General features: G+C 61.6%; 2 protein-coding genes across 2 annotated transcripts; one reads left to right on the top strand and one right to left on the bottom strand.

Moving 5' to 3' along the window:
• Positions 1-431: 431 nt before the first annotated feature.
• On the bottom strand, positions 432-10,393 carry LOC136385731 (A-kinase anchor protein 17A-like). Its single transcript, XM_066356909.1, has 6 exons — positions 10,285-10,393; positions 8,606-8,654; positions 7,737-8,507; positions 5,561-5,709; positions 2,465-2,705; positions 432-1,527 (listed from the first exon to the last, which is right to left on the bottom strand). Exons 3-6 carry the CDS (start codon positions 8,496-8,498, stop codon positions 571-573), a joined length of 2,109 nt encoding a protein of 702 aa, XP_066213006.1. The 5' UTR covers positions 8,499-8,507; positions 8,606-8,654; positions 10,285-10,393; the 3' UTR covers positions 432-570.
• Positions 8,624-10,593, top strand: LOC136386014 (uncharacterized). The gene is made up of 3 exons (XM_066357328.1): positions 8,624-8,874; positions 9,303-10,019; positions 10,254-10,593. Exons 1-3 carry the CDS (start codon positions 8,624-8,626, stop codon positions 10,591-10,593), a joined length of 1,308 nt encoding a protein of 435 aa, XP_066213425.1.
• Positions 10,594-14,272: the final 3,679 nt, after the last annotated feature.

The raw sequence follows: 14,272 nt of genomic DNA, 5'->3' as shown, positions 1-14,272 counted from the left end.
CTGAGGTTGGGGAGCCTCCAGCCCCCCCAAAACGTTGAAAGGCCGGCACATTGGAGACTCGGGGTGGCAGGTACCCTCTTCTCCGGCCGGGACTTCCTCTCCCTACGCAGGTCACTTGGCTCTTTTGGCGTCCGAGTTTCTGCCTCCCGAGCAGTTAAAATGACAAGAAACAAAACAGAAAACGCAATAAACAAAAACCCAGCAGGACACGGCTGTGCCTCCCACGTCTTGTGGGGGGCACGGGCGGGGTCCCCGCGTTGATCCCCAGAGGCCTGCAGGGCATCTGCTGGGCCGCCAGCGCGCGTGGGGCGGGGTGAGCCACACTGAGAGTGTCCACCTCGCCGTGCCTGCGGGTGGAGAGGATGATGGCCAGAGGACAGCTCTCGGTCAGCGGGTGAGACAGAATCTGGGGGCGCGTGCCGGCGGCTCGGAGGGATCTCGGGGCAGCCCGGCTCTGATTATCAAGAACTTGAGGCTCGTGGGTGCACGCTTCCGGGACAGCGAGGTCAGAACGCTCCACAGGCCGATCTCCCCGGGCGGGGCGGGGGCGGGGGCAGGCCGCAGCCGGCATTACCTGTCCCAGCTGCTGCGGTGCCGGCCCGGGGAGCCCGAGCGCGAGCGCTGGCTGCGGCGGTGGCGGCTGCGCTTCCTGCTCGAGCCGCCCCCGTGCTCCCGGCTCCTTTCCCGGTGCCCCGAGCGGTCCCGACTGTGGGAGCGCCGTGCCCGGGCGTGGGCCGGGCTTGCGCTGCGCCGGCGCGGGCTGTCGTCCTTGTGCGAGCGTTTCTTGTGGGAGCGGCGCTCCTTCCGTGGCCTCCGGTCCTCGCGGCTGCCCGTGCGCCGCGTCCGGCTGCGCTCGCGCTGGGGTCGGTCCGCGCTGCCGCCGCGCTCCGCGCTGGCCCGGCCGCGACTGGGCTCGCGGTTGCACTTGTCTTGCTCGGAATGGGTGTCCTTGCGGGGCGCGCTCTGCTCACAGGCGGCGGGGGCGCCCTTGGGCTGCTGGTTGTTGTCGGGGATGCAGGACAGGACGGCCGGGCACCGCTTGTCCAGTGAGGTGTCGTCGTCGGCGGAGGCGGCAGCGGCAGTGGCCGCCGGGCAGAAAGGCTGCTGGTCCGGGCCCTCGGCGTCCTCCGCCACGTTCCCATTCATGTTTCCGGGCGCGGACTCGGTCTCTGGGCGCGGCGGGCTCTCCTTCGGGGCGCCGGCGGGCGGCGGACCCCCGAGCAGGTGCGGGGAGGCCACTCCCACGCAGCTGGCCGACACGGTCTGCAGGATGTCCAGCACGGGCTGCAGCAGGTCCGCGTGTGCCGCGCCCAGCTCGTCCTGTGCCTGCGGGTCGTCCGCCTTCTTGCTCAGCAGGATGCTGAGCAGGCGCTGGCGCAGCTGCCGCTCCTTGCGCTGCAGCCCGAGTGCGCGCTCCTTCTCCTCCTCCACGCGCCGCAGCTCCGCCTCCTGCAGCCTCCGCCGCTCCTCCAGCTGCTGCAGCCGCAGCGCCTGCTCCTTCTGCTCCTGCTCCTGCACCTTCGCAGCCTGCGGGGGACAGAGCGCAGCTCAGGGGAGGGGCTCTGGGCGCCAAGCACTTGGGCTGGCACCGCGCACTCAGGCGCCCCGTGGCCTAGGGCGCAGGACCGCGCCCTCCCTGCCACGCCCGGCGGTCATGCGTCCGCCGAGCAAGGTGCACACCCCACAGCGAAGCTACGGGGCGCAGCCCTGGGGCGGGCAGGTCGGGTGCGGCCCGGGCCCCACCGTGATCCCCACAACAGGGAGCTGAGATGACGACACAGACACAGGCCCCACAGCGGCCACGGGACGTGCTGGGCCTAGCCTGGGTCAGTGTCTTCAATATTCACCATGAAATAAGAACTCAGCTGCCACGTGTCTCAGCACGCCGCCATTGTCCTTCCCGGGGCCTTATCAACACTGTAATTAGACAACAGGTTATGGGGTCGCCCCGTGGGGGGACGGCACAGGGCATGCGGCCGCCTGAGCAAAGTCTGTCTGCGGAGCAGGGACACGGCCCGCCGGGCTGTGCGGCACACCCGGGGTTCCCAGGCACCGGGCTGAGCCCGCGGAGTCTCGTCCTGGGCTGCTGGCCCACAGGGGCCAGGGCGAGGCCAATGACGACCTGACCAGGCCCGGCCAGCACATCCCTGGCAGGAGGAAGCGTGGGACCAGGTGACTGGGAGCCATGCCACTCCCTGTCTCCAGGGGAACGTGACTCGCAGCCCTGCACCCCAAGGCCACCTGGTCAGGACCGGGCGGCCCGAACACAGGGCAGTCTGACTCAAAGCTCGACCACCTCCCAGGTGTGTCATCCAGAACGACACCGGGGGGCGGGTCCCCCTCCCCGGGAAGCGGCTCCTCCTGGCGGCGGCTGTAAGCAGCCCAGGCGCTGGGCTGGGGCGTGGCCCCGCGCGCGCGGCAGCAGGAGGCGCGCCCTCCGCAGACAGCCCGGCGGGCGGGGTACCTTGGCGCGGCTCAGGAGCTCGGCGACCAGGCGGATGGACTGCAGGTTGCGCTGGGCCAGCAGCAGCTTCCGCTCCTCCAGCCGGATCTTCTCCTGCAGCCTCCTCTGCTCCTCCGCCTGCAGCTTCTCCAGCTTCTTGCGGCTGCGGCGCTGCTCGCGGTCCCGCTGCTTCTGCTCCCTCCTGCGCAGCTTCTCCTCCCGCTTGCGCTCCCTCTCCAGCTCCTCCAGCTCCTTCTGCCTCCTGTGCGGACACCGCGGCCGTCAGGGGGGAGACCCGGGCAGCGGGCTTGCGCGGCCCCCACTCGGAGGGGAGGGGGCGGAGGTGAGGGGGCGTCTCAACCGGGCAGGGAGGGGGGATCGTGGGAAAGTGTGTTAGATTAACCCCGCCCACTCCCCATCCCCAAACCCATTCAGTTGCGTCAAGGAACGCACGCAGCAGCAGACACACCCAGCGAGGGGCAAGGGGGTCACTGTCTCTCCAGGGACGGTCATACTCTGTGTGACCCCAAACCCGAAACCCTGCAGACAAGAAACAACAGACTCGACCGTGTCAGAGTGTCATTCTGAATAGGCAAGACCAGCACCAGCTGGAGGGCACAGGGCACAGGCACAGGCGCCCAGAACACCGGGTGAATGCAGGAGCAGTTCCCAGTGTGGACAGTCCCCGTCCTCGGGGCTCTGGGTGACGCTGGAGCCCCTGGAGAACCATGGAGCCCAGAGGACAGAAACCGACGGTGTGCAGCCACCTGGAAGATTCTGGAAGCATCCCACCAGGGGAAGAGCACACAGAGTCCCGTCTGAACCACCTCTTTTGTATGAAATTCCGGAATATGCAAACCCACTCTGACAGAGCCGAGAACAGCTCGCTCTGAGGTGTGTCCGCAAGCGTGCGGCCAAGAGCACCCACATCCACGGAAATCCTGGGAGGCTACGGAGACGCTACGTGGAGACGGAGACTCTAGATAAACCCACCACACACCCGAACAACTTCGCTCGTATGGAGTTTTTTGGGGGGAGCGTTAAAATGACTACACAGATGCGACCAGGGCCGGGTAGGACCGCGGGGGAAGTCTGGCATACCTGTGGGCATGTGTGTGTGTGTGTGTGTGTGTGTGTGTGTGTGTACGCAGCGCCCTCCCCTGCTCCTGGGCTTCAGGATTATCCACACAAGCGAGGGACACGATGACAAAGGCAGAGGCGCTTGGGCAGGACGAGAGATGGGGGGACTCAGAAAGACACCACGAAGGGAACAGCGCGTGGGGTGAGGGAGCCGGGCCAGAACTGCCCTGGGACCGGGAGCGGGCAGAGAGCCACGGGCCGCGCACCACACTTCCTGCCACCCCCGGGGTCCACCCTGCCAGGGCCGCGGGTCATCGAAGCCTCAGGTCGCCTGTGAGTGGCGGTCACTCTGAACACAACCAGCTCAAGCCCACGCGGGGCCTGTCCAGGGCCCTGACGGCCGCAGCTGCACTCTGTCCCTCGTTCAAGCTGAACCACCCACTCGGGCGCTCATCTGTGTCCGGGCGGATGCAGAGCAGGCGCGGAGGCGTCCAGGGTCCGGCCTGCAGCTCCGTCCAGCCCAGACAGGGCGAGGGCCAGCCTGGCACGACCGCAGCCCTGAGCCTGAGCCCTGCACCCCCCTGGCTGGCACCTCGGGTCACAGGGCCCCTTCCTGCCACCGCCCCGCTGCCTAGAACCACCCTCAGCCCTGCTGCACCCCTGTCCTCTTGGGTCACGACGCCTCCCACTTCCTGACCTGCTCGACCTCCTGTGGAGACCAAGGAAATGGCTTCTTAAACGGCCCCCACAAGTGCTTTCTCAAACACTGGGGTAACCCGGGAGGCGGACAGCCGTCTGGGGGTCACGCGTGACCCATGGGGACAAGCCGGCTCCAGACAGGGCCTGGGGGCTCTTCCCACTGAAGGATGAGTCCCCTCCAATAAGCTTCCTGCCACAGCTTTCCCTGGCTGTGCCCGAGAGAGGGGACGTTCTACTCTGGGTACAGCCTGTCCCCAGCCTCCGGACGCAGCACCGAGGCGGCTGCCCGTCCCCACCCGCGGGAGCACGGCGTGGGGTCACTCAGGGACAACACCGTGGTCGGGACGCTCCGGCTGGGACCAGGGCTCCGAGGCACAGATGGGGACAGCTCAGGGCAGACGCACGTTCCCAGCTGCCTAACTGGCCAGGGAAACAAGGACCCACAGCGGACAGCGGTCAGCTGCAGCGAGGTGCACAGAAACACTGGTCAGGAACAGTCCAGGCAGACCCCGTGTCCGAGACGGAACAGAGCGAGCCGCTCCACACACAAGGACACGCTGGACACGGACAAGGGCAGGGTCGTGCAGAACGCCGTCCCCCACGTGGAGGAAGTGCTGTCAGCGACGCTCTCTCCTGTTACGAGGGGGTCGACGGTACAGGAGTGGGAGTCGTGGCCGCAGCTCCCTCGGGACGTGCAAAGGGCAGGGAAGGACAGAGGCAGTGAGGGTCAAGGCCTCTCGATGGGACGTGGTTTGTGTCACACTCCGTCCCTCGCCCGTTCTGTGAACGCAGCTTCAAACACAGGACACACGGCCGCCAGGACGCCCCCTCCCCGGGTTGGGCAGGGGCCACGGGGATGAGCGAGTGCCGCGCTCCCGAGGGCAGGGGCGCTTCCGGGACCCACGCGGCCGTGTCTCGTGGGACCCAGTCTGGGGCGGGACCGGGTCCACACGCGCTTTGTGCCGAGTCCCCAGGAGCCAGAGCACGTGAGCACACGCATGCAGCTGCGTGTACATGGGTGCACACACAACACACACGTATGCACACAGATACACGCACATGGACACGGGGATGCACTTGCACAACGATGCATGGGCACACACATGCACACCAGCACACCAGTGGACAGACAGGGACACGGTGCACACGCATGCACACCAGCACACCGGTGGACAGACAGGGACACAGTGCACACGCATGCACACCAGCACACCGGTGGACAGACGGACACGGTGCACATGCATGCACACCAGCACACCGGTGGACAGACAGGGACACGGTGCACACGCACGCACACCGCGTCAGGCACGGCCCCAGGCCCCGAGAGCACAGGCCCACCTCTCCTCCGCCCGCTGCCGCTCCTCCGCCTCCTTCTCTCGCCGCTTCTGCTCCTCGCGCTGCTGCTCCAGCTCCTGCAGCTTCTGCCTCTCCAGCTGCCGCTTCTTGATGGAGGCGTCGCTCAGGTGTTTGGTCGAGTCGAAGGAGACCTTCGGGAGAAGAGAGAGCCCAGTCGAGACCGACAGCCCCGTTCTCTAGCCGAGAGCAACACGGCCCAGGTGGCGTGCCGCCCGCACTGGGAATCGGATCCTCCCTGCGATGAGAGCTACAGGGGGCTCTCCACTCGGGAGCGGGCCGAACCCAGGACGCGGGCCGGAATGACAGATCCAGTTTCCGCTTCAGACTGACCCACCCCGCGCCTGGACCGACAAAGTGCCGATTCAACCAGGGAGGGCAGACTCGCCCGGAGACACCTACCTGCCTTCGCCACTTGCTAAAAAGAAGAGAGATGCCCTTTTAAAAAATTTATTTATTCATTTTAGAGGAGAGGGGGGGAAGGAGGGAGGGAGAGAGAGAGGGAGGGAGGGAGAGAGGGAGGGAGAGAGAGAGAGAGAGAGAGGGAGGGAGAGAAAAGAGGGGAGAAACAGGAAACGTCTACTCCCATATGTGCCTTGACCGGGTAAGCCCAGGGTTTTGCACCGGTGACCTGTGTTCCAGGTCGATGCTTGATCCACTGCCCCACCACAGGTCAGGAGAAAGATGCCCTTTTATGAGGCCGTTTCCCCTTCTGCTCCTGGGGGCCCCACCGCCCTGACTGTACCCACGACCCACTGCCACAGGGCCTGTGCCCTGCTGACGGGGTGCAAGCTGTCTGTCTCACAGCCTCCAATGCCCGACTCCTGCACCGGGCAGGTGTCCTTGTCGCTGCAGAGGGCAGGGTCGACACAGAGAATCACTGGCTCTTTCAGACGACCTCACCCGTGACTACGTTCGATGCCTGGCTGTCCTCGCTGTGCTAGACATGGATTCTGCAAAATCCCCAGTGGGGGCTACTCGTCCGTCTCTGCACCTGACATTCTAGAGATCACAAAGCTGTTGCGATGTCACCCCTACTCCGAGCCACTGGGATGTCACCCCTACTCTGAGTCTTTGTGATGTCACCCCTGCTCTGAGCCGCTGCGATGTCACCCCTACTCCGAGCTGTTATAATGTCACCCCTACTCTAAGCTGTTACAATGTCACCCCTACTCGGAGCCGTTGCCATGTCACCCCCCTGCTCCGAGCCGTTGTGATGTCACCCCTGCTCCGAGCCGTTGCGATGTCACCCCCCTACTACGAGCCATTGCGATGTCACCCCTGCTCCAAGCTGTTGCGATGTCACCCCTACTCCAAGCTGTTGCGATGTCACCCCTACTACGAGCTGTTATAATGTCACCAAGCTGTTGCGATGTCACCCCTACTACGAGCTGTTATAATGTCACCAAGCTGTTGCGATGTCACCCCTACTACGAGCTGTTATAATGTCACCAAGCTGTTGCGATGTCACCCCTACTACGAGCTGTTATAATGTCACCCCTACTCTGAGCCATTGTGACGTCACCCCTACTCCGAGCCGTTGCGATGTCACCCCCCTGCTCCGAGCCATTACGTCACCCCTACTCCGAGCTGTTGCAATGTCACCCCTACTCCGAGCTGCTGCGATCTCCCCCAATCCGAGCTGTTGCGATGTCACCCCTACTCCAAGCTGTTGCGATGTCACCCCTACTCAGAACTGCTGCTATGTCACCCCCTACTCCGAGCTGTTACAATGTCACCCCTACTTCGAGCTGTTACGATGTCACCCCTACTCAGAACTGCTGCTATGTCACCCCTATTCCGAGCTATTATGATGTCACCCCCCTACTCCGAGCTGCTGCAATGTCATCCCTGCTCCAAGCTGTTGCGATGTCACCCCTACTTGGAACCGCTGCGATGTCACCCCCTACTCTGAGCCATTATGATGTCACTCCTACTTTGAGCTGTTATGATGTCACCCCCTACTCCGAGCCGCTGCGATGTCACCCCTGCTCCGAGCTATTGCGATGTCACCCCCTACTCCGAGCCTTTGCGATGTCACCCCTACTCCGAGCCGGTGATTTCAGCCCTACTCTGAGCCGTTGCGAAGTCACTCCTGCTCCGAGCCATTGCCATGTCACCCCTACTCCGAGCAGGACAGTGCACCCCCCTGACCTCTCACCTTGATGTTGCAGGCCACGGCCTTGCCGTCCTCCCCTTTGTACATGAGCTTCATCCCGCGCAGGGCGCTCATGGCCTGGATGAAGCCCGCGTACTCCCGGTACTGGACGTAGGCCTCAAAGTTGAGGTGGCCCCCGAAGCTGAAGGTGTGGAAGTTGCGGCCGGTCATCTCCTCCCGGTAGGGGTCCAGCATGGGGATGTCGACGTTGCGGATCTCCCCGAACTTCTCGAAGACCCGGACCAGGATGTCCTCGCTGGGCTTCTCGGAGCCCGACTCCTTCAGGGCGAACCACTTGCAGGGCAACCCCTCCAGGTGGATGGTGTCCGGCCGCTCGCCCGGCAGGGTCTCGTTCATGTCCTTGGCGTCGCGGAAGAAGGAGTCCCAGTCGTGGCGGGTGGGGAAGTCGATCTTGAACTCGGCGGCCCGCACCTTGAGGATGTCGGAGAAGCCGCTGAGCTTGATGGTCTTGCCGTCCAGGCAGGCCAGGAAGGACTTGACCAGGCTCTTGTTCTCCACCTCGCCCTCGAAGCGGATGAAGTCCATGGTGCTCTTGGAGATGCGCAGCGTGGAGAACTGGTGGTGGTGCACCATGCTCTTGAGCCGCTCCATCACCTCCCAGTTGGAGATGGACTTCCCCGGCTGCTTCAGCTGCGGCAGGGCCACGCTGATGGTCATCTTGGTGATGGGCTTCAGGTAGAGGCCGTGCGGCGGGCACAGCTCCACCGCCTCCGACGTGTCGTGCACGATGGTAGCCGCGGCCATAGCCGGGACCTGGGGCCTGAAACAGACGCGGCGGTCAGCTCCCCAGGCCGGGAGGGAGGAACCGGGGCTGCCGCTCTGCCTCCTCCCGCCACGGGGCACTCACTGACCTCGATAGAAGCCCTAAGATGGCGGGTGTTTCCAAATCATCAGGTTACACTAAAGGGAAAAAGAACCGGATGAGTGAAATCTTTTCAGAACAGCTCAGCGTCCAGACGTCTGCTGGGGCTGACCCGCAGCCAGGCCCCGGGGGCCGCTGTCCCAGGGCCAGCCCCCCACCCTCGGAGCAGCAGGGGGTGCAGGCAGCCCGCTGGGGGGAAGGTGCACAGCTGAGCTCCCGGCGCCTGGGAGCTGAGGGCCTAGAAGGAGGCGGCCTGGTGTTTGCTCAGACGAGACGGGCACTGATAAAGCGACCCCTCTCTCTGCCCGGGTTAGAGCTGAAAGCCGGACTCCCTCCCCGGCTTGGGACTGCAAACGCTCGGCCACCGTTTCCTTCCCCCCACTTCTCGGAGGCAAGTCACCCCTACAGGTCTGACCAGTGTTAAGAGAAAGCCGGGCTGCGGCCGGGAGCCGGACTCTGGACACCCAGACCCTGCAGGGGGGGGACCTGCCCGCCAGCCCGGCCGGGGCAGTTCCGGAGGCGCAAGCCCTGGGGCGCAGCCAGACAGGGAGACAGGGAGGCAGGGCCCCCAAAGGAGGCGGGTCTGAGCCGGTTGCAGGAGTCACCGGCCTGAGCCGGCTGCCAGCGCCCCCTGCACGTGTGGGGGTTCAGGCCTGGGCTGAGGGGCCCCTGAACTTGCCCCCCAGGAGACCCCCTCCCACCGCCAGGCCGACAAAGCAGCCTCGCCCCGGGTCCCCGCCCCCTGGAGTGCCCTTGGCGCGCCCAGGCCCGGGCGCGTCCCCTCGTCCCTGCAGCAGCCCCGGGGGGCCGCCCTGCTGCTCCCCGCTGCTTCCCCTTCCACCCCCAACACACACACACACACACGGGCCCCGGCTACCCCGTAACCTGCTGCGGCCGCAGCTCCCCCGGGCCGCGATCCGCGGGCCCCCCGCCCTCCGCGTGCCTCGGTCTCCATGGCAACCGCCGACCACCCACCCCCCCGTAGGCCGCCGCTGGTCCTCTGCGTCCTGCACCGACCCCAACCCGCCCGCCCGGCCCACGGGACCTCCTGAGCCTCCAGAACCCGAGCGCGGACCCGAACCCGAACCCGAACCACCGACCCGGACGCCTCCGCCCCCTCCCGTAGGCCGCCGCTGGTCCTCGGCGTCCTGCACCGACCCCAACCCGCCCGTCCGGCCCACGGGACCTCCTGAGCCTCCAGAACCCGAGCGCGGACCCGAACCCGAACCACCGACCCGGACGCCCCCGCCCCCTCCCGTAGGCCGCCGCCGCTGGTCCTCGGCGTCCTGCACCGACCCCAACCCGCCCGTCCGCCCGCCCGCCCCGCGGGACCTCCTGAGCCTCCAGAACCCGAACGCGGTCCCGAACCCGAACCACCGACCCGGACGCCCCCGCCCCCTCCCGTAGGCCGCCGCCGCTGGTCCTCGGCGTCCTGCACCGACCCCAACCCGCCCGTCCGCCCGCCCGCCCCGCGGGACCTCCTGAGCCTCCAGAACCCGAACGCGGTCCCGAACCCGAACCACCGACCCGGACGCCCCCGCCCGCCCCGTGGCGCGGCCTCGCAGACCCCCCCCTCCCGGGCGCCCCGGTCGGGCCGGCCCCCGAACCTCCCGCAGAACGCTGACCCGTCCCCAAAGACCCCCCTCCAAAACCCGTGCCCCGCGCTACCTCAACCCCCGGGCCCCCGGGTCCCCCGACGCCCGCCCAACACCGTCGCCGCCGCCGCCGCCGCCGCCCGCCGTTCACCGGAAGAGCCCCGGACGCGACGAGCCTCGTCGCGTGGCCCGCCCCTGTGACGCACTTCCGTTTCCGGCGCTCGGGCCGGCGGAAGCGGCCGCGCGGCGGCTCCAGGTTGTTCCTCCCGACCCTGGCCCCGCCCCTGGGGCGGGACTTCCGGGATCCCGTGGTGGAGGCGGGTCGGCGTTCACCGTCTCTGGACTGCGCGTGCGCGAGTCCGCCCCGCCCCCCACGCTGTAACCTGCCAGAGGCCTGACCTGTGGGCGCACCGTGGGGTCCTCTCCTCGCCTTGAAGTCACGCAGGAACCGGGCCTGGTGTTTCCGGCCAAATTATTAGAATAATCCCCTAGTCACATATATCATCAAGTCCCAACAGGCTTTAGTTATAAGTTACTTATTATCTAAATATTCATTAGATACTAAGTGTATATTGATATAGCTATATATCTAAATATTGATTAGACACTAAGTGTATATCGATATAGCTATAGAATTTAACTATAAATTACTTACTATCCAAGCATGCATTTCTCGCCGATTTCACTTGTTATGCTATGTTGATTCATTATACATTACACGTCCTTCTATAGCTATAGACTTTAATGAGAGGTTACTTATCTCATCAAGCATTTATTAACTATTCAATTACTCATTTTGTGTCTTCCTCGTCTAGATTAGACCCCTCCCTCCGGGTTATGTTCTATTCTTATGTGTAACTGCATAATGCAATATAAATGTATGCTATTTTAATTTGCTACAATTTTTAGAATGTCATATCCCAGCTACCACTGACTTTTAATAACACCTAAAAATTATATGACTTCTATATGCGATTATTGCAATTCTATATATTTATATAGTATACTCCTATATAATAATATAGTCTTTTTTAAAAGATTTTATTTATTCATTTTAGAGAGGAGAGAGAGAGACAGGAGAGCGAGAAGGGGGGAGGAGCAGGAAGCATCCACTCCCATATGTGCCTTGACCGGGTAAGCCCAGGGTTTCGAACCGGCAACCTCAGCATTCCAGGTCCACGCTTTATCCACTGCGCCACCAGAGGCTGGGCCTATACTAATCTATTCTTTTTCTTTTTTTTTTTCCTGAAGCTGGAAACGGGAAGAGACAGTGAGACAGACTCCCGCATGCGCCCGACCGGGATCCACCCGGCATGCCCACCAGGGGCGATGCTCTGACCACGAGGGGGCGATGCTCTGCCCCTCCGGGGCGTCGCTCTGCCGGTACCAGAGTCACTCTAGCGCCTGGGGCAGAGGCCAAGGAGCCATCCCCAGCGCACGGGCCATCTTTGCTCCAATGGAGCCTCGGCTGCGGGAGGGGAAGAGAGACAGAGAGGAAGGAGGAGGGGGTTGGAGAAGCAAATGGGCGCTTCTCCTGTGTGCCCTGGCCAGGAATCAAACCCGGGTCCCCCGCACGCCAGGCCGACGCTCTACCGCTGAGCCAACCGGCCAGGGCCTAATCTATTCTTATATGATGGCAAAACTGAATTACAAATGAGCAAATTACACTTTGCTAAGCTCCCACATTATTCCAGACGCTATACGTCACATGAGTCCCCAGACTGAAAGCGTAAGGTTGGAAAAGAAGAACAAGGACCACTCCGTTGTTCAACACGGGGTGCTCATGCATTCGCCTCAGACGGGGGACCCCGAAGTCAAGTGGCATCTCAAACAGAAAGGGGCGCCTGGCTGATTTCTGGGTTTTCTGCCTCAAGTGCTCCCCTGTAGTCCCATTCACACACTGTTCACAGAGCCAACTGTGAGCCTTACCTGCATCGGGGACAGAGGAGACAGGCCCGCAGGAATGGGGACCTCCGTGCAGGGAATAAAACATGCTATATTACCGGTATTCGTCTGACTGGCCAGGCAATAGAATTAAAATAAGAACGCATGATTAAAATGAGCTTCTATATAATAGAATGTCTGTAAACCTACTCACATTAACCTTACGAAATATTACGTCCAGCTAGTTCCTCTCACTGTAACTACGATTTCATGTTATTTCTTGAGTAACCCAAGTTCTGTATTCTGTAACCAATCAAACGTATATACCCACCCTGACCAGTGGCTCAGTGGGTGGAGCTGTCGGTCCGGCATATGGATGTACTGGGTTGGATTCCTCGTCAGGGCACACAGGAGAAGTGACCATCTGCTTCTCCCTCCTTTCCATCTCCACCTTCTCTTCCTCTTCCCTTCCTGCAGCCAGTGGCTCAATTGGTTTGAGGGTGGCCCTGGGCGCTGAGGACAGCTCTATTGGAGCACAACAGCCTCAGGCACTAAAAGTAGCTTGGTACACCAAGCATTAGCCCCAGACAGGATTGCCAGGTGGATCCCGGTGCTGGGGGACAGGCAGCATGCAAAAGTCTGCCTCACTATCTCCCCTCCTCTCACTTAAAGAAAAAAAAAAAAAGTGTGTAACCAATCCTACGCTGGCCAAGATCTTGTTACAGTTGAACGACCTGTTCCCCTCCCGGAATAAGGAATGGTCATGGTAGCAATGAATCTCAGACCTCCCATGGAGGCACAGGGGTAAGATGGCATCAGAGTGAGAAAGAGGAACGTAGGCAAGAACTATCCGACTTTGCCGCACGCCTCTCCACTCTCTCCCACCACGCCGAGGCTCTGCCATTTTGCTGTTCACACACGGAGCCAGGAGGACAACTGTTGCGGACCATAAATGGCAAAAAGTCATTATAGATTCGAAGCTTAGCAAAAGGCTAAGTTCTCTCTCCTCCATCTCCATATTGGCTGTGATGCTGAGTATTTGCACCCACTCCACTTGCTTCCTTGGGTTGCCGGGAGCAATATACATGCCCTTCCTCTGACTCTTTGTTTTCCGATGTTGGTAGATTTCACTAATGTATACTGCTTATGCCTTGGGAGAGTTCCTGTCTTAGCCTTGGATGTGCAACTTTGTATCAGGGTCCTTAATTTGCATATGGCTACATAATAAAGCGAACTGGGGCTATGAGGCACAGGGATACTGCCAGGCAGTTTGAAGAGTCCTCCCGGTCCCATGGTTTTTGTTTTGACAAGTGTTGTTTCCTTAATTCCACATCGTTCTTTGGAGCCGTGCTGGTCCACGGCAGACAACCTCACCGCAGGAATGCGCGAACACCTGTCTCAGCAGAATAGTGACTCTAGTTTATGAGTCGCTTGTGAACTTCAGGCCCCGTTCCAAGGCCAGGAGGAAATACATAATGTATATCAGGTATTTACATTCCGAATCATAACTGTAGCCAAATTACAGTGATGAAGTAGCCACCAAAATTATTATTTTTTGGTTTGGGGTCACCGCAACATGAGAAACTGTATTGCGGGGTCACGGCATTAGAAAGGTTGAGAACCACTGCCATAGAAGTTCCCAGATTCTCCCAATTCCCTAGATCAGGGGTCGGGAACCTATGGCTCGTGAGCCAGATGTGGCTCTTTGGATGGCTGCCTCTGGCTCGCTGACAAATCTTTAATTAAAAAAATAATAATAATGTTAAAAATATAAACTGTTCTCATGTATTATAATCCATTCATTTTCTACCGCTCATGTTCACGGTTGCGGGTGGCTGGAGCCAATCACAGCTGTCCTCCGGGACAACATCACATTTTTACTGGATAATGCGTCACGTCCACGGGTCGTCGTACGGCTCTCACGGAAGGACATTTTAAAATATGTGGCCTTCATGGCTCTCTCAGCCAAAAAGCTTCCCGACCCCTGCCCTATACAATCTCGCTAAGGCGTGTGAGCTGTGAACACAACTGTTCGAGGACAAGGGTCCCCCATCTTCCCAGGTGGCCGACTCTCGAATAAACTCGAGTCCTTTTCAACAGGACCTCTGTCACAAACCTTGGCCGTTCATGCAGCTGACTGGCCATTCGGTAACAGGACGTGTCTCTGAACGCAGGCA

This window comes from Saccopteryx leptura, chromosome X (assembly GCF_036850995.1).
Source record: "Saccopteryx leptura isolate mSacLep1 chromosome X, mSacLep1_pri_phased_curated, whole genome shotgun sequence".
NCBI lineage: Eukaryota > Metazoa > Chordata > Mammalia > Chiroptera > Emballonuridae > Saccopteryx > Saccopteryx leptura.
This window is presented reverse-complemented; position numbering and strand designations above follow the sequence as displayed.

What these genes read in the sequence shown, in the direction of transcription:
- LOC136385731 (XM_066356909.1), bottom strand. Translation starts at nt 8,498, where the DNA reads ATGGCCGCGGCTACCATCGTGCACGACACGTCGGAGGCGGTGGAGCTG. An exon ending in CGGCAGCGGGCGGAGGAGAG is followed by an intron (nt 2,706 to 5,560) that starts GTGGGCCTGTGC and finishes GTGTCCGCACAG; the next exon opens with GAGGCAGAAGGAGCTGGAGG. An exon ending in AGCTCCTGAGCCGCGCCAAG is followed by an intron (nt 1,528 to 2,464) that starts GTACCCCGCCCG and finishes TGTCCCCCGCAG; the next exon opens with GCTGCGAAGGTGCAGGAGCA.
- LOC136386014 (XM_066357328.1), top strand. Translation starts at nt 8,624, where the DNA reads ATGGCGGGTGTTTCCAAATCATCAGGTTACACTAAAGGGAAAAAGAAC. An exon ending in CTAGAAGGAGGCGGCCTGGT is followed by an intron (nt 8,875 to 9,302) that starts GTTTGCTCAGAC and finishes CTTGCCCCCCAG; the next exon opens with GAGACCCCCTCCCACCGCCA. An exon ending in GGACGCCCCCGCCCCCTCCC is followed by an intron (nt 10,020 to 10,253) that starts GTAGGCCGCCGC and finishes CCGTCCCCAAAG; the next exon opens with ACCCCCCTCCAAAACCCGTG.